The following is a 26,495-nucleotide window of genomic DNA, read 5'->3' on the forward strand; positions in this document are numbered from 1 at the left end:
GGTAGCTGGGACCACAGGCACACACCACTATGCTCAGCTAATTTTTGTATTTTTTGTAGTGATGGGGTTCTCACTATATTGCTCAGGCTGGTCTTGAACTCCTGGATTCAGGTGCTCCTTTCACTTCCACCTCCGAAAGTGCTGTAATTACAGGCATGACCCACTGCATCTGTCCCCTATTTAATGACTTCTAAGTGCAAGTTCCTTTTGTTTTAAATATAGATAAGAAAGAAGAAAAAAGAAGGCATTCAAGATCAAGATCACGTTCTAGGAGGAGGAGGACTCCCTCATCTTCTAGACACAGGTTAGATTGCTCTTTAGTCAGTTATACCTTAGACAAAGGTAATTTATATATGTCACATTTTTTTAAGTTTGCTATTAATCTGTTGGTCTCTGGTTAAAGTGTTTTAGTAACTTCTGCTATTAGAGTGTGTGACTAAGTGCTCATACATGGATAATGTGAGAAAGATACAGACAAAATAAATAATGTATGCTTTAAAACCCCAAAAAATTCAGAGGTGGTAGGAAAGCATTGGGACTAGAGCAACAAAATGAGTTAATACTATGGAAAAAAACACTGGACTTGAAACTTTTGGCTTAAGTTCTACATGTGCATTTTCACTAGACTCCTGGGACTTTTAAATGGGAAGGTTATCTGTGTAACCCACAGATTATCCATGTAATGCATGAGTATTTGCAAATGACAACTTGCTGTTCTTTTTGAGACTGTTCTTTGTATTACTGAAAAAGCAGTTGACAGTGTCATTCTTCTGTGTGCCTAGAGTAAGACTAAATCAGTTCTTATATTTATACAATATCACTATGAATATGTAGGGTTCTTTCTATGTCATTGGTTTCAGACTCACTGATCTTGGAACCCCTGTACGCTTATAAAAAAGATTGTGCTCACTTCAGCTGCACATGTCCTAAAATTGGAATGATACAGAGCAGTTTAGTATAGCCACTGTGCAAGAGTGACATGCAAATTTGCGAAGTGTTTCATATTAAGAAATGTTATGTGTGAGAATCCCCAGAACTTTTGTTTATGTGAGACATATCTGTCAGTGTTGACCATATTAAAAATTAAAAATTACCCCAAAACCTAAAATGCAACAAAAAAAAATTAAAACTGTTGAAATAATAGCAAACCCATTTGTGGTAACATAGTTTTGAAACAAAACTTTCTCAGAAAAAAATTGGTGAGGAGAGTGGCTTTGTTTTACTTCGCAGAACTCTTTAAAGTTGAGCTTAATTGAAGACACGAAGATTCTGTGTTCAACTTAAATCTATTTTGGTTAGTATATTTAGAAAATCTGGCTTCAAGTAATGTAGTTAGAAAATGAAAGGTAATTTTGTAGATTTTGAAATAATTGTGATCACTATTCATTGATGTGATGCCAAATTTGACAAGTGATTGTTTCTGTAAAGGTAGTTGTAGTGTAGAATGTGAAACCAGATTAATGTACTTTATTTATTTATTTTTTTACATTTAGGTATGTACTTAATGTAATATATAATGTACTTTATATATTCTGTTACATTAAAATCTGTTTATTGTGGATATTGAATGGAGCTTTTATCTCCCAGTGTGATTTTGTAAAAGCAGGCATTGATGATTTGAAAAATTATTGATTGCATTATACAAGTTTCCAAATACTGACTTGTATCTGTTATACAGTATAAAAAATTATATCTAGTTATCTCACCTTAGATCTCATCAGTAATATGAAAGTACTAGAAAACTGGCAAGTTCACAACAGTGGAGTCATTTTCCAAAATTTAATTTTCTCAGATTTTTATCATTGGCAACAAATTTATTTTCTTTATATAATAGGCTTCATTCAGTTTTCAAAAAATTGTCTGCCAAATACCCAAGTCTCGATAATCATAGTTTATAGGTTCTCAGAGGTGATAATGAAAAGGCAGTTAGTTCAGCTCATAACTCACGCAGGTGTCTTCCTTAATGTAGCCATTATACTTCATAAGCATCAGAATTGATTAATGCATACTTTCCATTTCATCACACAGAATATTAGTCAAGAGGCTAGATTTAATACTGCCACTCTTTTAATAGTACTCAGGGGACCAGGTTTAATAAAATTAATTTTTACTGCTTTATCAAAGACATTCTTATAAAGTGAAATTATTTTTTTCTTTTAGTGCAAGTACATACAGAAATGCCAGTGAAGAAGATAGTGACTCCTAGGGCAGTTCCATAGCCTCTACCTTGATTTGTGTTGAAGAGTTGCCAGTACTTTTACCCACTATGGCTTTTGCGACATTGGTGCAAACGTCAACCCAGTGGAAAAGGCAATAATATTTTGTTATTGTTTTGAAAATAATTTTGACCTTATGGACCCCATAAAAGGGTCTTATAGCATCCACAGTTGTACAGATGACAATATGAAAGCCATTACTCTAGGTTAATCATCACTAACTATTTCAGCCATTCTTCATTTTTCTTAATTTTCCAACTCAATCCTAACTGGCCTAATTGTATTCTAGTTCTAGTCAGAACCTTTTAGGGTTGACATTCAGAACTAGTTATTCCAGTTGTGGTCAGTTACTTCAGCTAGTTTGAACTTCACTTTACATACCCCTCCACCACTCGACTTTTTTTGGGGGCCGGAGGGGGAAGAGGATTGTTTTTTTGAGACAGAGTTTTGCTCTTGTTGCCCAGGCTGGAGTACATTGGTGCAATCTTGGCTCACCACAACCTCTGCTTCCCAGGTTCAAGCAATTCTTCTGCCTTAGCCTCACGAGTAGCTGGGATTACAGGCATGCGCCACCATACCCGGCTAATTCTGTATTTTTTAGTAGAGATGGGATTTTTTCCATGTTTGTCAGGCTGGTCTCAAATTCCTGACCTCAGATGATCCACCTGCCTTGGGCTCACAAAGTGCTGAGATTACAGGCATGAGCCACTGCACCCAGCCAGTCACCAGTTGACTCTTAAACCTTCACTGCTAGGCTCATGTCTTCTGGAATCTAGTTCTGTCAGTTGTCTGCCTTTTCTTAATGTCTGTTACGTCTTAGCTTTTAACCAGTGGTTAGATAAATCATTTATTTATTACTGGGATTTTTGATAGAGCAGTGTGACTTGAATCCTAGGCTTTGTCATGTCTCTATTAAAAGCACTTACATCATAAAATATCTAAAAAGTCACGTTTGTTCTTTCTCAGAGATGGCCTTTTCACTTCTGTTTTTATTACCTCCTAAAATCATTGTCTTATTTTAAGTCATTTCTTGGAGTATTACAGGGGTTATCCTGTATGAATAAACGTCTGTTTATTCCCTATCACCCACCTTATCCCAGTCTGTCTCATTCTTAAGAGATGTCTTTCAAAAACCAAATCTAGATCATGTCACAGATGTTGAGAAGCTCTTTGTTGCCTTGACAGATAAAACCTTAGAATGGTTTTCAGGGTTCTTTGCTATTTGGTCTGGTTTATCTTTCTACATGTGTCATTTGCCACTCCAAAAGTTACAAAACTAATTGCCCCAGCATACCATTTTCTTTGTGTGTCCATGTTTTTGCTCATAATCCTTTCTGCTTAATGCTTTCTTACGTCTTCCATTTCCACCTTGAGGAGCTTCTTTTTCTTTCTTCAAGATACAATTCAAAGTTTACTCTTAAGTGTTAGTACTGTGCTCTCATAGTTTAGTTTAACCTCTGCATAATATGATTACTACAGTTTATATGTGTTTCCTTTTACTGAACTCTTAAAAAAGAGAGCCTGTATGTTTTTCTTTATGTATTAAGCCTTACTAGGACTCTCATTTTAATATGAATGACTTTACTATGACCAGTGAAAAGTAGAAGTGAAGTATTTCTCTGAATCCAGGCACTTGTAATATATCACAACAGAGGTTATTGTTGTGGTTTGTGGTCGCTTCTGTCCCTGCCCCTCAACAGGGTCTTGCTCTTGCCCAGGCTGGAGTGCAATGGTGTGATCTCAGCTTACTACAGCCTCCGCCTCCTAGGCTCAAGCCATTCTCCCACCTTACCCTCCTGAATAGCTGGAACTACAGGCATGTACTGCTGCTACACCTGGCTAATTTCTCCTTTTGCTTTTTCTTTTTCTGTTTTTTTTTTTTTTTTGGTAGAGATGGGGTGGTTTTGTTTGTTTGTTTGTTTGGTAGAGATGGGGTTCTACCATGTTGCCCAGGCTGGTCTGAAACTTCTGAGCTGAGCTGTTCTGCCCCCCTCAGCCTCCCAAAGTGCTGGGATGACAGATATGAGCCACTGAGCCAAGCCTAGTTATAGTATCTTCAGCATCACATCTTAGCATGTTAAATGACCTTGACTTTTACAAGATTTTTGGTTTTTTGTTTGTTTTTAAGACAGAGTCTTGCTCTGTTCCCCAGGCTAAAATGCAGTGGTGCAATCTCGGCTCAGTACAACCTCCTTTTCCCAGGTTCAAGCAATTCTCCAGCCTTAGCCTCCTAAGTAGCTGGGACTACAGGCATGTGCCACCACGCCTGGCTAATTTTCTGTATTTTTAATGAAGATGGCGTTTCACCATGTTAGCCAGGATGGTCTCAATCTCCTGACCTTGTGATCTGCCAGTGTATGTTACACTAATCTCTCTTGTTGGTTGTTGAAAGCTCATATGAACTAGTAAGTGTAGAAAAGTGACTCTGTAGTATGTTCCCCTTGAAAAATAACTGTTTACTCTCTTAAAGTTATGATTCTCATATAAATGCCTATATTTCATTCAAAGTATATTACTGATGTGTTTTATTTAAGTCAGGCAGTGTGGTAATTGCTCAAGAATACAGTGATTTAAAGACTGACTTCTCATGTCTTTGTGGAGCCTATAGAAGGGTAGTTAAGTACATAAAAATATCTTAGGATGTGGAGATGTTGTTGCAAGGGATTCTTTAGTAAATGTCTTCAAACGTGGCTGAAAATAAAAGATGACTGAAGTTAAATGAGTTCAGTAACTCAAATAGTTTATTGAGGCACTACCGATGGATTTTGAGGTAGTTGTTTTAGGGAGTTATGGAAACAAGCTATACTAGCATATCAGTAAGAGGAAATAAGGGCATCAGTATTTAATGTACAGTCCCTCAGTATATGCAGGGATTGGTTACAGATCCACCTATACCAGAATCCATTCATACCCAAGTCCTGTGGAATCCATATATAGGAAAAGGCAGCCCTTACTATATATGGCTGTCTCATCCTTTAATTACTGTTTTTACTCCACATTTGGTTGGTGGCTCCCCCCCCCCAAAAAAAAACTGTATAAGTGCACCCATGCCATTAAAGCTCACGTTATTCAAGGATAACTTGTGTGTGTCTACAATAAGGCACTAAGCTATACTCTATAAGCTGCACTTAATCTTTTCAACGGTTTGGTGACGGAGATGTTATTATCCTTGACTGCTGAAGTAGCAAGGTCAGAGAGGTTAGATAATACTCTAAAAGTTACCTGGCTTATCAAGACTATACTTGAAATGTTACACAGGGAGAAGTTGAATGGTCACAAAAGATTAGTGATCAAGACTAAGGAAAGGATTGCAACTTATTTTTAATTTTTAAAATAGAATGGGCTGGGTGTATTGGCTCATGCCTATAATCTCAACTCTGGGATCCCAAGGTGGGCTGATAGCTTGAGCCCAGGAGTGCAATACCAGCCTGGGCAACATGGTGAAACCCAGGAGCTTAAAAAAAAAAAATAGAGAATGAGAGTTTTAATGCAGTAAGGAGGATGACAATATCTGAAGGTTAAATGTGCTTCTTATGTCCTAAAAGAGCCAGGTCAGGACACGATGGATGGAAGCTTGGCGAGGGGAATAGAGAAATAGATATGTCAGGGGAAAATGAGAGTAAAGGAGGCAGTTTATAAAAATTGTATATATCTATAAAACGTCTGCATTGCCTGGAGTTTCCTAAATTGTGGATTAAAGGAGTGGAATTTGTTTTAGAGAAAAATTAGAAATAGGAGATGATAAACAATAAGTGGTTTCTATTTATAAAATAGGAATAATAGTGGCATTTAGTTTATGGACTTATGAGACCAATTCATAGTTTATATATATAGCATGATGTAAGTATTTTATTTGTAATGAAGAAGGTTTAAGCTGCAGTAGTGAGGAATCAAGTAAGAAATATGTGCCAAAATGCTATAGAATTGTATAAGATGACGCAAATAAGTCATATTTGTATTCTCCTTTATTTTCTAGTAGTATTTTTAACCTCGGAGTTGTAAATACAGTGGGCATAGAACAACCCATCTGACAGGTTGAGCAAATCATGAAAAGGTGAAGAATTATGTTAAAAGATATTACTAATTTCTGTTGAAATTATTTGTTCTTTGGACTAAATAAATAATAGCAGCAACTGGAAGGGAATTATCCCCACTTAATTGTTTAGTCCATGTGTCTGAATTTTTTATCTGATACTAAGTGAAATATTTATGGTCTGTTTACATTTATATCCATGTATTGGCTTTCTTTTACATTATTAGGCGGTCAAGAAGCAGATCGAGACGGCGATCACATTCTAAGTCTAGGAGTCGGCGACGATCCAAAAGCCCAAGACGGAGGAGATCTCATTCCAGAGAGAGAGGTAGAAGGTCAAGGAGCACATCAAAAACAAGGTATAGCATTGGGTGAGAAGGCAGAATTTAGGGTTTCCAAGACCCCCAGTACTGCGCTACATAGTAGTCCCAAAAGAGGTAGTTGGGGTGGGGAACAGAGAAATAGAGCTAGATGGGAAGAAACTGTTAATATTTAGTTTGAAGAGGCTGATATTTGTTTTCTGGTGCTTCCTTGTAAACTGAAACTTTAGCTTACAGCTGATGGCCTAAGTAAAATTCCTTGGTAGTAAAAATTGTTAGCTGTCCTGCTACCTTCTTTTATTTTCTCCTTTTTATTCAACTGTTTCTAAGGATTTAATGCTATCAACCATCCCTCATGGTATACCAGAGTTTAAGGCACCTAACCATACTTCATCATCATGTCTCATTATCAGCAACTTTATAACATTTAATAAGGATAACTATATGCCAGCCAGTCACTGAACTATACTAGAGGATCTGCTACCAGAATTTGAGAGCAATGGAGAGTTAAAGTGAGGATGTATGAAAAAAAGAAACACCTTAACATTTTATTTTCATCTAAATAATACATTCAAAAACCAGTCTTTTTGTGTATAGCCAAACACTTTTGCATTAGTATGCCCCCAATCATTTATAGTTGTGAGGCATATAATTTCACAGCACTTAATTTTTTTTAGCAACTGCTCTTTATATCTTGCTGAAATATTTATCTTAATTTTCTAGAAGCATCTCTATATTTGGCATTATTCATTTATATATTTAGTTAAATCATGTCATTAAAGTAAGTACAGCTGGGGATCCAGCATAACTTATTCTTGGTAAGCATAAAACTCAACTGGTGGGAACAGAAGATTGGGGGTAGTAGCTTTACTATCAGTGTTAAACCTGTAGTAATGGGGCTTTTAGTCCTTAGGTACTGCAGAGCGAATCAAACAAGGTGGAATGATGGAACATGTATACAGTGAAATTAAGTGTTTCTTTAAGGACTTAGCTGATTACTAGGAGAGAAGTGATGGATTTAATTAGAGGGGGAGAACTGTTAAATGATGATTGCCACTTGCTGCTGTTAGAAGAGATTTAATTGAGAATGATTCTTAAGTATTAAGTTCTGAAAGATTTGACTAGACTCAGTGGGGGCATGGTAGAGAATGGTGTTTGTTGAAATAACAATATTTTGGTGTGGTAGGACTAGAAAATGAGGTCAGAAAAATATAATGAGGCCAATCATCGAAGGCTTTGTTGTTACAGTATGCACTTGATCCAGGAGGCAACTGGAATGGGTTGAAAATGGTAAACAGGGAATTTATATTTTCAGGTTTGTACTTTTAAAGATTTCTGACACAGTACAGAATCTTTATGGAAGGCAAAACTCGGGGGGCCTACTAGAGAAACTGTTCTAATAATCTAGGAATTAGATAGTAAAGATTTAAATGAACAGGGAACCAATGATGAAGATTGAAGAGAGAACTGATGGAACTGAGGATGACCAGAGAAGGGAAAAAAATGAAAAGGGAGCCGGGCACGATGGCTCAAGCCTGTAATCCCAGCACTTTGGGAGGCCAAGGTGGGTGGATCACGAGGTCAAGAGATCGGGACCATCCTGGTCAACACGGTGAAACCTCGTCTCGGCTAAAAATACAAAAAATTAGCTGGGCATGGTGGCGCACGCCTGTAATCCCAGCTACTCGGGAGGCTGAGGCAGGAGAACTGCTTGAACCCAGGAGGCAGAGGTTGCAGTGAGCCGAGATCGCGCCATTGCACTCCAGCCTGGGTAACAAGAGCGAAACTCCGTCTCAAAAAAAAAAAGAAAAGGGAGCCCTGAGGAGCCTAGAGACAATTAAACCTATTGTTGTTTACCAAAAGTATTTCAAGCCAACATCCTAGTTATCTTCTTACCCATAGTCTACTTTAGTCTACTGGGAAGAAAAATCTAAGAAAACAGGATTTTAAAAGAAGTAATTGTACTTTCAAGTATGCCGCATGAAGAATTATTTCTAAAACCGTTTCTGTCAGAATAACATTTATGCTTTTAAGAATGGGATTAGCTCTGATTATATTTTTGTGTTTATAGTGCTATATAAATTGACATTAGCTAGGTCTTCTAATACATTTATAAATTTTGTTCATTTGTTAGAGACAAAAAGAAAGAAGACAAAGAAAAGAAACGTTCAAAAACACCACCAAAAAGTTACAGCACAGCCAGACGTTCTAGAAGTGCAAGCAGGTAAGGTGGCATTGTGAATTCTTGGCAATTTTTTTAACTTTGCTTGTAACGGTATCAGTAGGATAGAGTCTTTTCCAGAACTTAAGTATTTTAGTGTTGAAAAAAGTTACATTTTGCCATTATTGAAAGTTTTTAAAAGGCAATTTGTGAAGAATAATGTAAAGTTTATATTTTTCTTTTTACTTAATATTTTATGGTCTAGAGTATATTTGAAATAACATGGAATTCAACAGAGGTGAGTTTTTATAGTTTAAGTTTTAATGGCTAAACCATACTGAGTTGTTCCATCAAAAAGTTTATTATAGTAAGTTGTATTTATTATCCACATATTAATACTGGAGACTTTTTCTATCCCTTTTAATGATTGTTGAATTAATGGGAAGCAGTGCAGGTTCTGGTTTGTGTCTTTCTTAGACTATTTTTAAGTTGTTAGTGAAAATTGAAATGTTACAGACTTTAATTTACTGCACAAAAAGCACATTTTCATACTTAATTTGGGATTTGGATGATATTGGTAAGGACTGGACTTCATTCCATTTTTCAGATCTCATTCACATGTTTCTCTGCAGTGCTTGTTTTATTTATTAGCATTACTTAAATTCATCAGGAGGTTCATACCATATTAAAAATAAATTAGCTGAAATGTATGAAAGACCTAAATGTAAGAGCCAAAAACTATAAAACCTTAAGAAGAAAACAAAAGTGAATCATTAAGACCATGAGCTTGGTGGTTTCCTAGATACAACTTCAAAAGCCTAAGTGACAGAGGAAAAGGCAAATTTTGGAATTCACCAAAATTTGAAACATTTTTACGGCTACTATCAAGAAAGTCAAAACCTAGAATCCTAGAAAATACTTGCAAATTATATATATGATGAGGAACTTAATATAGAATGTATAAAGAACTCTTACAACTCAGCAATAGAAAGGCAACCCAGTTTAAAAATGGCAATAAATCTGTAGACCTTTCTCCAAAGGAGATACGGAAATGTCTAATACGTACATAAAATATGTTCAGCATTGTTAGTCACCAAGGAAATGTAAATCAAAACCACAGTGAGATATGTCACATTCACTAGAATGCTTATAAATCAGAAAGACAGGAGATAGTAAGTGTTGATGAGGATGTGGAGAAATTAGAACCTTGTGCATTGCTGGTATGAATATAAACTGGTGCAGGTGTTTTAGAAAACAGCAATTCCTAAAAATGTTAAACAGGGGTTTTTGACCCACTAGTTGTACCCTTGGGGAAAAATGAAAATATGTTTACATATACTTTACGTGAATGTTTATGGCATTATTCGTAATAGCCAAAAAGTCAACACAAATCCATTAACAAATGCATAAACACAAATGGTATATCTATACAACTGAATATTATTCAGCAATAAATAAGAATAATACATGCTACCATGTGAATGAAACTTCACAAACATCCATAACAGGCCGTGTATTGTTCAATTACTTTTATATGAAATGCTCAGAATAGGCAAATTCATAAAGATACCAAGTAAATTACCGATTGCTGCAGAGATACAGAGGATTGGAGTGATCACTAAAGGGTAGGGAGTTTGTTTCTGGTGTGATGAAAATTTTCTTAAAAACCAAATTTTTAAAGATGAAAATGAAACCAAATATAAGTACAGAAAGAAATGCTAAATCAGATCTGAGGGATAGGTAGCAAAGAGATAGAAAAGTTGGAAAGTACTACATGTGTTTTCTTAAGAACTATTGAGGCCTGTTTTTTACCTATTGCTTTATATTATGTACTTACTTGTAAGTTTCTTCTCATGCTGTATTATTGGATCACTCTAAGGCATCTTCTGTGAGCTATTAAATACCCACTGTGTTTGTAGTTGTGCTACATAGTCTATTGAGGGACACAGAAATGTAATATAAAATATTTCTTCCATCTAGAGAATTTGGACTTCCCTTTACATAAAATAGTAGCAAAAAGTATAAGGTACACAATCCTGACAAATGTTTGATAAGTGAATGCTCAGTTATGTGTAATGTTTCCAGGACAAGGGTCATATATAAGTAGAAAAAAAGCTTCATTTGGAAACTAGACAACTAAGTACAGGGTTTTATAAGTCTGATAACTTGAGAACCAGGAACAGAATTTTTTTTTAAAGCAGCAGTAAAAAGGAGGGCAAGGCTGTATATTACCAGTTTTTTACTCAAGCTTAATATTCCTAATATCTTGTCAGCAATTAAAAGAATTGCTAGAAATTAGGAGTTTTTTGAGGGTAGGAAAGGGAAAGGTACATGATTTACAGGTGTTTACTTACTTGTTTAGCTCAAAACGGTATCATAGATCTTTCATTTTTCTGGGTTTTTGAGACAGGGTCTCTCTATTGCCCAGGCTGGAGTGCAGTGGCCCTATCACAGCTCACTGCAGCCTCAACCTCCCCACATTCAGGTGATTTTCCTACCTCTGCCTCCTGAGTAGCTGGGACTGCAGGCATGCACCACCACATCCAGCTAATCTTTTCTATTTTTTGTAGAGATGGAGTTTTACCATGTTGCCTAGGCTAGTCCTTAACTCCTGGGCTCAAGCTTTCCCCCCATATGTGCTGGGATTACAGGCATGAGCCATCACACCTGGCCACATCTTTCATTGTTAGAATCATCTATAATGTGTGTGCATTTATAAGATCACACTGTATTTTAAAACCTAGTTTGCACATTTGTGATTCTAGAGAGAGACGACGACGCAGAAGCAGGAGTGGAACAAGATCTCCTAAAAAGCCTCGGTCTCCTAAAAGAAAATTGTCTCGCTCACCATCCCCTAGGAGGTAAGAATGTTAATATTTAAATGTATTGTTTATATTTTTCAGAGGTTTTAGTTTTAAAACTGCCCTGTGTTTTTCTTTTCAGCAGTTACAGTTCTTAAGAATGTTTTAATAATGTATTCTTTCTTTCTGACCTGCGACTTAAAACACTGTTAAGGATTGAACATTTTAGTCCTTGTAACCAAGTTCGTTTTGTAGCCTGTGTTACTTGTGTAGTTTGATCGTCCAAGGTGTTGAAGTTGGATCTTTGCTGTACTATGTATATCCTGTGAAGTTGAGTCAGGCTCATCATCTAAACACGTTAAACCTGTTGTTGCACATTTTACTCTCGTTCTAGACATAAAAAGGAGAAGAAGAAAGATAAAGACAAAGAAAGAAGTAGGGATGAAAGGGAACGATCAACCAGCAAGAAGAAGAAAAGTAAAGATAAGGAAAAGGACCGGGAAAGAAAATCAGAGAGTGATAAAGATGTAAAAGTATGTTTACAAATTGATTTATTTTGATATTTGTGTTGATGTTGGTACTTTCAGGAGTTATTTTTCTATGAAGAAATTTACTTTTATTATTCTCCTTGGCAAAGCAGGTTACACGGGATTATGATGAAGAGGAACAGGGGTATGACAGTGAGAAAGAGAAAAAAGAAGAGAAGAAACCAATAGAAACAGGTTCCCCTAAAACAAAGGAATGTTCTGTGGAAAAGGGAACTGGCGATTCACTAAGAGAATCCAAAGTGAATGGGGATGATCATCATGAAGAAGACATGGATATGAGTGACTGAGTATTGCCTCTGTGGGAATCCAACTGTATACCTGCATCAGTGTCATTCCTTTGTGTAATTTCTTAATGCTGTATTTGTTCATCTCAAATCTAGATGTATACAGCTCTGAGTTATAAATGGTTATAAAGTTCCTGTTACTGATATTAGTTATTTACATCAAAAAGCTTTTAGAAAATGGTACGAGGTAACCAATTCTTGTCATGGTGAAATCTGATTGAGTAACCAAGCAGTTTTACTATTCTGGTGCTGCTTCATAACAAAAATGAAAAGCTGCATGCGTCTACAGCAGGCATGGGTTGTTTATGTCGTATGATCTCCTTTATTAAGTAAGTTCACTTAATAGTATTTCTATAATTTGATTCATTGCCGTAATAGAGCCATGTAGGAAATGCACTGATTGCATGTTATTGTGGCAAGAATATCCTATATGTCATTAAAATCCTTCAACATGATGGATCTACTTAGGGTCTTGTTTGTTGACATGACAAATTAACATTCTTACAGTTACATCTGGAAATGAGCATTTGAAATAGATAATCCTTTAAGCTTTGTGGCAAAATTTTTGTGGCTTTTGTTTAACTTTGAAAGGTTATTATGCACTAACCTTTTTTGGTGGCTAATTAGGGTTTAAATATAGAAACAAGATTTCAAATAAAACTGTCTTTGGCAGTGAGTAAATAGCATATTTTGAAGTAGAGTTGTATACTTTTTCATAAGATGTTGGGGAATTTTTTTTTCCTGAAGTTAATAATTTATTCCATATCTACATCAGTGAAAGTTATCTACCTATCCTAGGTCCATCTTAAAGGGGAAAGAAAAAATATATATATATCTCTTGCCCTTATTTTGAATTTTCAGTAATTTGTTTTAAGCTCAGTGTTGGAAAAAAAGGGGTAGTGCATTTTAAATTGAACCTTCATATGCTTTTAAAATAAGACAGATCTTGATAATGTACCTTTTATTTGATCTCAAGTTGTATAAAACCAATAAATTTGTGTTACTGCAGTAGTAATCTTATGCACACAGTGATTTCATGTTATATATGCAAAGTAGTTAGGCAACTGTTTTCTTAGTTACAGAAGTTTTAAGCTTCACTTTTGTGCAGTAAAAACAAAAGTAGGCTACAGTCTGTGCCATGTTGATGTACAGTTTCTGAAATTGTTTTACAAGACTTTGATAATAAAACCCTTAAATTTATGTTGATGTTCCTGTAAAACTGTATTTGTATTTATTTACGCTATTGAATGTATGACACTTACCTCATTCATTTTATAGATTCTTTCCCTTTCTGTCTACATGTTTCAGTACAGTAAAAAGAGGAATTCTATCACTGTAGTGATAATTGCCATCAGAATTGTCAAAAATGATTTAATTTCTATCCAAAACAGTCTTTTTCTTAGCTTAGTATCATTTCTTATTTTTTGTGTGGGAATGGGGTTGGATAAAGCAATGAACTTTAGGATAAACAAATGATCCCACCTATATCTAGCAAATTTATATTTTCGGTGAAATATAGATATTTGCCTTCTCTGGAATAGTATAGAAGCTGTCGATAATGTATCTACTGTACAGTACTAAATAGTATATTCATTTATGAAATGAGTAGTGTTTGGGTGGCTGGGGTGAAGGGAAAATGAAACTTGGAATTGTACCTTTTATCCAAGTTTTGAGTATAAATAGGGTTTTTTTAAAACGTAAAAAATTGAAATGCCATATAGAAAAGCAGCATTGTTTTTACAGTTTGTAGTAACTTTTTAAAGATTTTATTAAAAGGAATTTTGTCTATAGTGAGTAGAAGAAGTTCTAATAATGGTCCTTATCACTGCATTTTTAAAAACAATTCAACACTAACGACATTTGTTTTAAACTTTTTTTAAAAGGTGAACCACTTTTGTAAGTTAAAAACAAATTTCACATGGTAAACCTAGTAGCATTCACAGTCTGTTCCCTCACTCGTAATCTCTGAATACAGACAATACTAACTTTTCTAAAGGGAATAATTTTTTTTAAAGTATTGCCACTGACAAGATGCTGCAGTGAAGATTATTCATTCTTAGGATATTTATTTTCAGTGAACATTTTCTGCACAAAGGCAGTGTTTTACTGGGACACAAGCCTTCTAACAGATAACCAGTTGAAATCAAACACTGCCTCCACACTGAGTTCTGTTCTGTATTTGATAGTAAATTGATTTAAAAATAAAAGTGTTTTTTGTTAGAAAAATGTTTTGTCCTTATTTATTTGCTTAAATTCTTTAGAAGTGATTGAGAGATGGTAGCCATACAATGAGCTTGAAGATTGAAGTCCAGTCATGCGTTTGGTCTTTATTTCATAGAGCTGAGGATAACTGTGTTTCTTACCTTGAGTTTCCTATGAGTAAAATGAAGGTGATTGCTACCTTGGAAAGTACAGACATAACTCAAGAGTTATTGTTTGTTTAGTTCCAGACAACTACAATAAAGCAGGTCAGTAATTTTTTTGGCTTCCCAATGCATGTAAAAGTTGTTGGCATTGGCTGGGCCCTGTAGCTCATGCCTGTAATCTCAACACTAAAGGAGGCCAAGGCAGGAGGAGTGCTTGAGCCCAGGACCAGCCTCGGCAACATAGCAAGATCCTGTCTACAAAAATAAATAGCCAAGTATAGTGGTGCACACCTGTAGTTCTAGCTACTGTAGAGGTTGAGACAGGAGGATCACTTGAACCCAAGGAGTTTAGGCTGCAATGAGCTATGATCAATTTGAATAACAGCAAGACCCCATCTGTATCTGAAGAAAGTTACTTTGAAAATGTAGCCCTTTAGCCATGCATGGTGGCACCTGCCTGTAGTCGCAGCTACTCGGGAGCCTGAGGCAGGAGAATCAAACCCAGGAGGCAGAGGTGGCAGTGAGCTGAGATCATGCTAGTGCACTCCAGCCTGAGCTACAGAGGGAGACTCCATCTCAAAAAAAGTAGGCTTTGCTGCCTGGGACAGTAAATTATAACTATTTGATTATTGAGCTCTTAAAAAACTATGTAGTTAATCATTTGTGTAGGGAGTAATGTTAAAATAAATTGCATACCTTTTATTGAAAAGGCTGTGTTGCCCTTTACGTTTTGGTGAAGATGGTCTTAGGTTAAGTTTCCTAGTGGCAGTTCTATATATGGAAGATAGAGAAATGTGAATAGGCACTTGGGAAAGGAATAAAAGGAGGGAGAGGATAAAAATTACCGTTAACCTTGGGGCTACATCTTAAAACTGAGTCAGTTTCTGGTGTGTGCATTATATAGCTTATGTCATACAGATTACCACAGTATTATTCAATACATCAAATTTATCTCTAGCAAAATTATCACTTTCAGTTGGGCACCAGATGAAGGGTTGGATCCATGTATGCTGTTTGTAGATTGATAAACATCTTTTCAAATGGAATTGAGATTTCCATCAGTCAGCCTCAAAACCACCTAATGCATTTCATCCCTGTGCTGCTTAAGATAATTTTTTTCTAATCAAGTTCATGTAGTTGTGTTTTAATTAAACATGGATGTAATGGCATTGTTGCTGGTACTTTTGTTACTGGTACTTTTAAAAACATTCAGAATATCTATTAAAGTTTTATTAGCAGAAGTAGTAATTATACCTTTCTAAATTTCTCGAGACAATTTTTGGAGTTGTAGTTATATCAAATTTCAGTCTTTTACTCCATTTTGTTTTTATTCCCATTTTCATTTTATGTCAAAGTATATCTGAAATTTATTTAGATATTCTTAGCAAAATATGTTAAGTGACATATTTTGTCATGACAATTCTTTTTTTTCATATATATATATTTTAAAGACGGGGTTTCACCATGTTGGTCAGACTGGTCATGAACTCCCTACCTCAGGTGATCTGCTCGCCTTGGCCTCCAAAGTGCTTGGATTACAGGCATGAGCTACCACGCCCAGCCCAACAATTCTTTATTCTTTAGAATATACTTAGGTGTATCACAGAAGATGGTTAGAGTCTTTTTTTTTTTTTTTTTTTTCTTTTGCGACAAAGTTTCTCTCTGTCTCTGTTACCAGGCTGGAATGCAGTGGCACAATCTTGGCTTACTGAAACCTCCACCTCCCAGGTTCAAACGATTCTCCTGCTTCAGCCTCCTGAGTAGCTGGGATTACAGGCATGTGCCACCATGCCCAGGTAATTTTTTTTTTTTTTTTTTTTTTTGAGATGGAGTCTCACTTTGTCCCCCAGACTGGAGTGCAGTGGCAGGATCTCAGCTCACTGCAACCTCCGCCTCTCGGGTTCAAGTGATTCTCCTGCCTCAGCCTCCTGAGTAGCTAGGATTACAGGCGTATGCCACCATGCCTGGCTAACTTTTGTAGTAAAGACAGGTTTCACCACGTTGGCCAGGCTGGTCTCGAACTCCTGACCTCGTGAGCCACCGCGCCCAGTCTAATTTTTTTATTTTTAGTAGAGACGGGGTTTCACTATGTTGGCCAGGACGGTCTCTGCCTACCTGACCTTGTGATCCACCCCCTCAGCCTCTCAAAGTGTTGGGATTACAGGCATGAGCCACTGTGCCTGGCCAGTGTTTAGCAGTCTTAGGACAATTTAGAGACTGATACCACTAATATTTTTAGATGACCAATAACAAAATAATAAAAGTGACACATTCACATCATTCTCAGATTTCTCAATTTATTAATGGTTATTTTTGCAATGCACTGTCACTAAAATTATTACAATGATGCTTTTTTTTTTTTTTTTTTTAAGTATTTAGGTCTGGGCACAGTGAGTGGCTCATGCCTGTAATACCAGCACTTTGGGAGGCCAAGGGGGTTGGATCACTTGAGGTCAGGAATTTGAGACCAGCCTGGCTAACATGGTGAAACCCCATCTATACTAAAAATAAAAATTATCTGCGTGTCATGGTGCATGCCTGTAATCCCAGCTATTCAGGAGGCTGAGGCAGGAGAATCACTTGACTCAGGAGGCCGAAGTTGCAGGGAGCCAAGATCACGCCATTGCACTCCAGCCTGGGTAACAAGAGTGAGACTCCATCTCACAAAAAAAAAAAAAAATTCTGACAGGCATGGTACCTCACAGCTGTAATCCCAGCATTTTGGAAGGCCCAGTCTGGCAGATTGCTTAAGCCCAGGAATTCAAGACCAGCCTGGACAACATGGTAAAAACCCTGTTTCAAAAAACTACACAAATTCGCCAGGCATGGTGGCGCAGACCTGTAGTCCCAGCTACCTGGGAGGCTAAGGTGGGAGGATTGCTTTAGCCTAGGAGGCAGAGGTTGCAGTCAGCTAAGATTGCACCACTGCACTCCAGCCAAGGCGACAGACTGTCCCAAAAAAAAAAAAAAAAAAAATTGGTTGAACTTTCTGCAGATACACTAAATGTAATTTTGACACTATACTAAATGTAAAACCTTTTTTTATTAACTAAGTTGACAAAATGTGTTCATTTAAAGATTTTGGCAGAAAAGCATCAAGTAGATTAAGAACATTTTTATCTTTCCACAAAATTAATACATCAGTCAGGATTCAGAGAAGCAGAACCACTAGAAGATACACTTTTTAACAGAGATATGACATCAACGATTGTGAGACCGATTTAAGCAGTCTGTAAGGCTTCATCTTTGCATCTGATGCTGGAAGTTGAAGTGCACAGGCAGTTGAAAAGCGAAGATGAATGATTGGGGGAGGGATAGTGACACTAAGAATAAGCTGGAACCAGCCAGAAGCACAAGGTAGACCTCACAAACAAGGACTGAAATTCTGGTCAGGTCTTGTTTCTTCTGACTTTGGTGGATGTCCTTCCAAAGCCAGGACTTCATCATGGAGCAAAATATAGCTGGTCCAGAAGTCTGAGAAGCTGAAGGAGGATCTGGGGACAATGGAACAACTGCAGGCCCAACCGCCGCCTCATCCCAAAGGGGCAGCAGATAAGCCACGTGTGTGAGCTACAAAATTTGTTTCACTCACGGCAGGGCGTGGTGGCTCACGCCTATAATCCCAGCACTTTGGAAGGCTGAGGCGGGCAGATCACCTGAGGTCGGGAGTTCAAGAGCAGCCTGATCAACATGGTAAAACCTCATCTCTACTAAAAACACAAAAATTAGCTGGGCGTGGTGGTGCATGCCTATAATCCCAGCTTCTCAGGAGGCTGAGGCAGGAAAATCACTTAACCCTGGGAGGCAGAGGCTAAAATGAGCTGAGATTGTGCCACTGCATGCCAGCCTGGGCAATGAGTGAAACTCCATCTCAAAACAAACAAAAAAAATTTGTTTCACTTCAGCCCCCCAAAACTCCTATATTATCCATATTCATTACTCATGCACTGCATAATGTTGCCTCATTTTGGTCAACAATGGACTGCATATAAGATTGCAGTCTCATAAGATCATAACAGAACTGAAAAATTCCTTTCACCTAGTGACGTCCTAGCCATTGTAACGTCCTAGCCCAGTGAATTAAGTGTTTGTGGTGATGCTGGTGTATACAAACATACTCTGTTGCCAGCTGTATAAACGTATAGTACATACAACTGTGTATCATACATAATACTTGGTAATAAATTACCCTATTACTGGTTTATGTATTTACTATTTATCGTTGCAGTAAATGCGTTCTACTTATTTAAAAAGAAAAAAATTTATCTGAAAAATAACCTCAGTTAGGTCCTGCAGGGGTTATTCCAGGAGGTATTGTCATGACAGCTCCATGCATGTTACTGCCCCTTACACCTTCCAGTGGGACAAGATATGGAGGTGGAAGACAGTGATAATACTGATCATCCTGACTCTGTGTCAGCCTAGCACAATGTGTGTGTGTGTTTTTGTTTTTTTAAAAAAAGTAAGGCTGGGCGTGGTGTCTCACCCTGTAATCCTAGCACTTTGGGAAGCCAAGGTGGGTGGATCACGAAGTCAAGAGATTGAGACCATTCTGGCCAACATGGTGAAAACCTGTCTGTACTAAAAATACAAAAATTAGCTGGGTATGATGGCAGGTGCCTGTAATCCCGGCTACTCGGGGGGCTGAGGCAGGAGAATCCTTTGAACCTGGGAGGTGCAGATTGCAGTAAGCTGAGATCATGCCACTGCACTCCAGCCTGGCAACAGAGCAAGACTCTGTCTCCAAAAAAAAAAAGGTTAAAAAGTAAAAACAAATTTTACTAAATAGAAAAAAGCTCACAGGATGAGGATATGAAGAAAGAATATTTGTGTATAGCTGTACAACGTGTGTTTTAAGCTAAATATTATTATGAGTCAAACAGTTAAAATATTTAAAAGTTTATAAAGTAAAAAGTTATAGTAAGCTAATTTTTTAATTAAAAGAAATTTTAAAAACATACCTAGCGTAGCTTAACTGTATGTGCTTATGCAGTAGGTCCACAGGAGGAGTGTACAGTAATTTCCTAGGCCTTCACATTCACTCACTACTCACTCACTGGCTCACCTAGAGCAATTTCCAGCCATGCAAGTTCCATATAGGTAAGTTCCCTGTATAAGTGTACCATTTTTTATCTTTCTATATCATATTCTTACTGTACTTTGTCTAGAGAGACAAATACATTATAATGTAAATATAATTTGTATAATGCACAAATTGTGTTACAATTACCCACAGTACTCAGTACAATATAATAGGCTTGTGGCCTCAGAGCAATAGACTTTATCATGTAGTCTAGGTGAGTAGTAGGCTTCACCGTCTAGGTTTGTGTAAGTACACTCTCTGAGGTTCTCAAAATGACAAAATCGCCTGATGCATTCCACAGAACATACATCCATCATTAAGTGACACACAACTGTATTTAGAACATCCCAGACAATCACTGTCATCCTTCTTTAGTGACCAAGAACTCTACATATGGGAGGTACAGGTCAATAAATGGCGGGTTTTATCTTTTGGGTTTTATGTTAGATAGTGTTTCTACTCTAAGCTAATTAAAGTCATTTTCACCTGCAAAACATGATGAAAACCAGGAATGATTAACAAGCACCTTTCTTAGGAGTTCTTAGGAGATTTTGCTTCAATATTTTTCAGTGTGTGGAAAAAGCAAAACTGTAATTCTATGTACTATAGGTACTATTATGACTAAAAGTACTACTCTTCTAAAATGAGCTATAACAATTAAAAAGCTCACCACAACATAAGCTCACCCTATAAGGATGGTTTGCATGATGTAAAAAATGTGATAATTAACACGTTATGAAATTTTTAGGTGGCAAGCAGTGATACTATTGTCCCAGATTTCTGACATAAAATGCTTTGCAAGAGTTTTTGCAAATTTATAGTATACAAACAAATCATGGGCTTTTACCAAGCTTAGTTTTACTATCTTTACAAGCAATTTAATACCCCGTCCATTTCTCTAAGAGGGGCAAGTTTCACACCAGTTCTTTGAAAGTTTCCAAAGTTTGCAAATATAGTGACTTAGGTAAGAATGCATTTTGTTCATTTTAGAAAACAAGATTAAAACACCTTTTGCTGGAGTTAACAGCAGAGGCATATTATATCCCACACTAATCTGAGATTAACAATTTTTCACTCCATTTTGAAAGCTAGCATAATACAAGCAGGACTTCAAATTCACCTAAAGTTTTCTACGACTTTTTCTCTAGCATGTTTGGAAATATGGTAATATAAATGAGCAGGAGGCACCCTTTAATTCAGCAGTTGAACAACACAGGCTTGGACTGTACAGGTCTACTTACACGCAGATTTTCAACTGAACCCCTAACCTCCGTATTATTTAAGGGTCCACTGTATTTACTTACAATATTTAATGCAGCCCTTTCATGGCCTCGAAACAGGATCTTTGTGTTCTGTAGACTTAGGGAAAACTAGGAAGAGGGCTCGATATATAATCATTATTCATTACCCTCCCCCTGGGTGTGAAAAATAAACTGTATGTGAATAATACTATAAAAACCCATTTTTGGCTGTGCACGGTGGCTGATGCCTGCAATCCCAACACTTTGGGAGGCCAAGGTGGGCAGACCACCTGAGGACAGGAGTTCAAGACCAGCCTGGCCAACATGGTGAAAACTCATCTCTTCAAAAAAATACAAAAATTAGCCGGGGATGATGGTGGATGCTCTAATCCCAGCTACTAGGGAGGCTGGTACGAAAGAATTGTTGAACCCAGGAGGCAGAGGTTGCAGGGAGCTGAGATCGTGCCACTGCACTCCAACCTGGGCAAAAGAGAGAGACTCCGTCTCAAAAACAAAACAAAACAAAATTTCTATTAGCATAAGTGGGGCTTAATTCCAGTTCTGAGCAGAAGGAACTGCTGCTCATTTTTCATCTACTAAGTCATCAGCAGACAGATGTGTTAGTTTCCAAACCATCATATGTACTTACACTCACAAAAATTGGAGCATCCATTTGAAGCTTCCCGTTTATGAAGTTTGACAATTCTCTGTATGCGAATGTCTACAGAGGGTGAATTGTCTCTTCAGAGAATTATTTTCTCAAAGACAGAAACCATATTTTCTCTGGATACCATACCAGTGGGCAAGAATATTAAAAATTTCTAAATGGATATTGAAGATGACTAAATGTTGATCCCCCCTCCCAATTTAAACAGTTTCAAAATCACAAATGGAGAACATATAGAATTTTATGTATCTATATTGCAAAATCTTGATTTTTCATGTGGTATTATAAAAACATACAGTGTTTTGACCTATTCATTTGGAACACTGCATATAGCTTCATTCATTAACTGGATAAAAAGGCACATTTCGAAAAATCTTCATGAAAAGTAAAACTGTGAAAAGTTTATTTGCATTGATTAATTCCTTTTTTTTTTTTTTTAACCATCGTAAGAGATATTAACATTTGTTTGCTCTTCGTGATCAGAGAAAGGACATTTTGGAATGGATAATCTGTTTCTACTATTATTTAAAGGAAAAAGCTTTAAAAACAAAATTCAAGTGCAAAAATTTCCAGTAGTCTTCCTACCCTTCAGTGCACCCCAGCAAAATATTCATAGCTGTGCTGTTAAGAAATTAATAAATCATAAGTTTCAATTACCCATGTTTTTTTTCCTCCCTAAGGTGTCTGTTCTTATGAAAAAAATCTGTAGCATATTCCTGAAAGTATACCAAATTCCTACAAAGTAAGAGAGCTGAAAAGCAACAGTGATCACTGCCTTTCAGTGTCTCCAACCCCACATAACCACACATAGGATAATTCAGTCTCTAAGTCATCTGATCTACCCATTTCCTAAGTAACAGGGATCAACTTCTATTCAATAAAGCTAGTCTGGGTTTACTAACACTTTCCCCAACATTCAACAGGCCCATGTAAGGTAGTAATTAGGTGTTTCAATTTTTAACTATGATTATTTTTCTTTATTATAAAATGTACTTAATGCCAACATATGCAAAGTATGTATCAGCATGGAAGATGCAGCTTTAAAGATGATGTTTATTTAAAATTTTTCTTAGTTTATACTTTGGAGTTTTAAGTCATATTTTCAATATGGGTCTCTAAACTCATTTTAAATTATCTAAAATCCTCGAAAAAGTTTAAGCTACTGGTCAGTCTAAAAAAACTTGACAGATGCATTCTTGAGACATTCATCAGGATACATTTTAAAAACATCGATCTAAGTAAGCTCTTTAATACAACATGATACTTTATAACTGTTATACATTATTCCCCCTAAGTCAGTTTCATACTTGGACCTTCAAACCATGTTGGAATAAATAAGAAAAATTTTAAGTGCAAAAATGAGTAATACATGATTTTATCATTTGGAGAAAATTAAATCAATAAATATTTTCCTGTGATTTAAAAAAAATAAACAATAGGAATCATCAATCTTCTGTATACTTCTGGACTTTAACTTGTAACAAATATATTCTGTTAGCATATAAAATGTTTTTATCTTATTTTGAAAGCATTAAATATGTAGGGTTGTCCAAAATATGTGTATTGTTTTTTAAAACTGACTCCAGTGTATCCACATTCTACTAAAAACAAACAAAGTAATCAGACTGATGTGCACTTATTAGGAAGCAAGTTTAAAAATTTGGAATTTTTTTTAAAGTGCTGAGATTTGGAAGAGGAATATCTTTAAACATGCTAACCATTCATTACCTCATGATGAACATAACAAGGACTCAAACTCAAGTTTAGAAAAACAAAATAGAGGTTCTATGAAAGGAAGATTAGTAACAAACATTCAGGTAAAAACAAATAGCACCACAATGAATTGCACTAAGGTGCTAAAGGAGAGGTACCTTATTCCCTGCAGAGTGAATGCTCCTTCTGAAATGTATTGCAACATATAAATGCAATTGTTTAATGGTTACCATTTGGTTCATTCATCTACAGAAAATTGCATTCCTTCTAGTTCATTATATTGAACAAACATTCAAATTACTGAACTATACATAATGTTACATAGTTTACATTTTATGAAAACAAAGCTCAAAGGAATATTTATAAATGTCACCTTGAATTAAGATGACAAGTTTAAAAGGGCTCCATATCTCTTAAGACATTTAATTTACGTTAATGGTCCAGGAGTGTTTTAGATATAGATATAGATATAGATATATTTATATGCATATATATTTCAACAAGAAGTGTAAAAATTTTTAAAAACAAATCACAGCACTCATAGCTGCTTTACATACGAAGGTCTCAGGGTCATTAAGGTGTCAAACTATTACATTTATAATATGTATATTTTTAAAAGGACCAAAAATGGCACATCAGAAAACTGGCTGAAATTCTTATTAGAGGCCCATTTCACTGTATCATATTACTGATGTGTCAATTCATTGTGTAATTCCCTTTTCTTCACTGAAAGCATTTGTCCCTTCTATTTGGATCCACTTCTAGGGTCTCTGCATTTTCTTTCCTTGGTCAGACAGCATCCTTTTCCATGTCAGTTAAAGATCAGGAAAACGGCTTGGGTCTTCCTTGTAGTCATCAGGTATAGTAAAGATGGAGCCATCAAATTCATCGTATCGAAACTCCTGAAAAGTCACAGTGGCTGTGATTGTGGGAAACACAGGTATATCTACAGAAAGAACATCAATGATAACATTGTAAAATCAAATGTTAATATTCATAGACTACAAAGTACTATTGGACATGTCCATACACCTTAAAATGTAAACAAAGAAACAAACAAACAAAAAATCCTACTCAAGGACCAGAAGAATTCAAATATAGGTAGTACAGAGTGTGTGTTTCAGGGAAAGTTCTGGGTATTGGTTAATGAGAAAAAGATATCAAGGCATCCAGCATTATACTAAAAACCCAAGATCCTATTTCTGCCTCATCTTAAGAAAATAATACCAGATTCTACCAGTCCTTTTTCTTTTTCATGGGGAAGAGGGATAGCTACTTTTGTACTTTTTGCCTTCTAACTTTTTTTCTTAAGATAATAGTGTATATACTATTTTGACTCTTTGAGCTGATTTATTTTCATTCTTAGTAGCCCAAGTAAAATACACTAATCCTTTTTTGTTTTAGAACATTAAATACAACCTATCACTTAAATAGGTGGATAAAAAAATATCATACCACCACAGCCTAATTCTCCAGGTGAAATATATTTCTGGCTGAAATTGTAAGTAAAATCTAGCAATTAAAATGAGCAAATTAATGATTACATGGGAACCAGAAAGAGTAAAATAAATAAAATGAACAAGTACATTAAATACAATATTTGGTTTTATTCCTAATATGAGTTACTGACATGAATACAGATCATAAAGCCTGGGTTCAGATTCCTATAAATCATTTTACCCATGAGCCTCGGGGATTTCATATGTAAAACAAACAAACCCTGAAATTCCCTTAAAACTCTGAAATGAAGTTGGGTGTGGTGATTCAAACCTATAATCTTAATACTTTGGGAGGCCAAGGCAGGAGGATTACTTGAGCTCAGGAGTTCAAAACCAGCCTGGACAACACAGGGAGACGCTGTCTTTATTTAAAATAACAATAATAATTAAAAATAATTTTTTAAAACTTTGAAATGAGTGTATGAAAGCTAATTCAAATGTCTGTCTAGGGTAAAGGACACAGTAAATTAAGTCTAACTGATATAAGCTAGTATTTTATTGCAGAAAATTATGTTCTTAGATAAAAAGGAAAGAAAAATACCTTAATTAGACAAACATAATAATCAACATAACAATTATAGCTTCTAGTTATTTCTGGGGAAAAAATTATTCCTTTGTACCTACTATGTGCAGATGCTATTCTAATCCAGGGGTCTGAACACTAAATCCCATTTCCAGGCCAATTTTGGTAGGGCACATAAGCTAAGAAACGGTTTTACATTTTTAAATGTCTAGGGGGAAAAAAAAATAGCATTTCATGAAGCAAAAACTTAGGCTGGGCATGGTGGCTCATGCCTAAAATCCCAGCACTTTGGGAGGCTGAGGTGGGTGGATCACCTGAGGTCAGGAGTTCGAGACCAGCCTGGCCAACATGGTGAAACCTTGTCTCTACTGAAAATACAAAAATTATCTGGGTATGGTGGCAGGTGCCTGTAATCCCAGCTACTAAGGAGGCTGAGGCAGTAGAATTGCTTGAACCCTGGAGGCGGAGGTATTGAACCGAGATTGTGCCACTGCACTCCAGCCTATACAACAGAGCGAGACTCCATCTCAAAAAAAAAAAAAAACAATTACATGAAAGTCAAACTTCAGTGTATGTAAACAGCTTTATTGGAACACAACATGCCCAGGCATTTACTTACTGTCTATGGCTGCTTTCATTTTCCAAATAAAATGGTTGGAACAGAAACCATACAGCCCACAAAGCCTAAAATATTATCTTTCAGAAAAAGTTTGCTGACCCCGTTCTAGGTTTTGGATATACATCACTAAAGAAAAAAAATTCATGTACTTATGGAGATTACACTAGTTGGGAGAGGCAGACAACAAGTAAATGATGATGAGTATCTAGAAATAAATAAAGCTTGACAGCAGAATAGGAAGTCCTAGTGTTGGGGATAAGAGCTGCTGAATAGGGCAGCCAAAGGAAAACTTCAAAGAAGGGACTTTTCAGGAAAGACCTGAGATAAGAACAAACCATGCAGTTGCCTGGAGGAAGAAAATTCCAAACAGAAGAACTGGAAGTACAAAAGCCCTAAAAGGAAAGTATCTGGTTTATTCTTG

General features: G+C 36.3%; 2 protein-coding genes and 1 non-coding gene across 23 annotated transcripts in view; 2 read left to right on the forward strand and 1 right to left on the reverse strand.

The window, feature by feature from the left end:
• Positions 1 to 14,589, forward strand: part of SRSF11 (serine and arginine rich splicing factor 11) — a 47,206-nt gene extending 32,617 nt beyond the window's left edge. For 5 of the 18 annotated variants that reach the window (XM_054236423.2, XM_009001465.5, XM_009001464.5 and 2 more), the window contains 6 exons: positions 223 to 304; positions 6,477 to 6,608; positions 8,704 to 8,793; positions 11,475 to 11,591; positions 11,926 to 12,064; positions 12,169 to 14,589. In XM_054236423.2, coding sequence (XP_054092398.1) covers positions 223 to 304; positions 6,477 to 6,608; positions 8,704 to 8,793; positions 11,475 to 11,591; positions 11,926 to 12,064; positions 12,169 to 12,366 — 758 coding nt within the window. In that variant the 3' untranslated portion in view covers positions 12,367 to 14,589. The remainder of the gene's footprint in view (positions 1 to 222; positions 305 to 6,476; positions 6,609 to 8,703; positions 8,794 to 11,474; positions 11,592 to 11,925; positions 12,065 to 12,168) is intronic. The other 13 variants (XM_078332230.1, XM_009001468.5, XM_035251864.3 and 10 more) reach the window with 3 other exon arrangements.
• LOC118143406 (U6 spliceosomal RNA) lies at positions 903 to 1,009 on the forward strand. The gene has a single exon (XR_004727626.3). It is a non-coding gene; the product is annotated as a U6 spliceosomal RNA (small nuclear RNA).
• Positions 14,590 to 22,095: 7,506 nt separating the features above from the next.
• The window catches only part of ANKRD13C (ankyrin repeat domain 13C), a 105,937-nt gene continuing 101,537 nt past the window's right edge, over positions 22,096 to 26,495 (reverse strand). For all 4 annotated transcript variants that reach the window (XM_078332235.1, XM_035251874.3, XM_009001475.4 and 1 more), the window contains one exon: positions 22,096 to 24,379. In XM_078332235.1, the coding sequence (XP_078188361.1) occupies positions 24,249 to 24,379 (131 nt within the window). In that variant the 3' untranslated portion in view covers positions 22,096 to 24,248. The remainder of the gene's footprint in view (positions 24,380 to 26,495) is intronic.

This window comes from Callithrix jacchus, chromosome 7, assembly GCF_049354715.1.
Source record: "Callithrix jacchus isolate 240 chromosome 7, calJac240_pri, whole genome shotgun sequence".
NCBI classification, from domain to species: domain Eukaryota; kingdom Metazoa; phylum Chordata; class Mammalia; order Primates; family Cebidae; genus Callithrix; species Callithrix jacchus.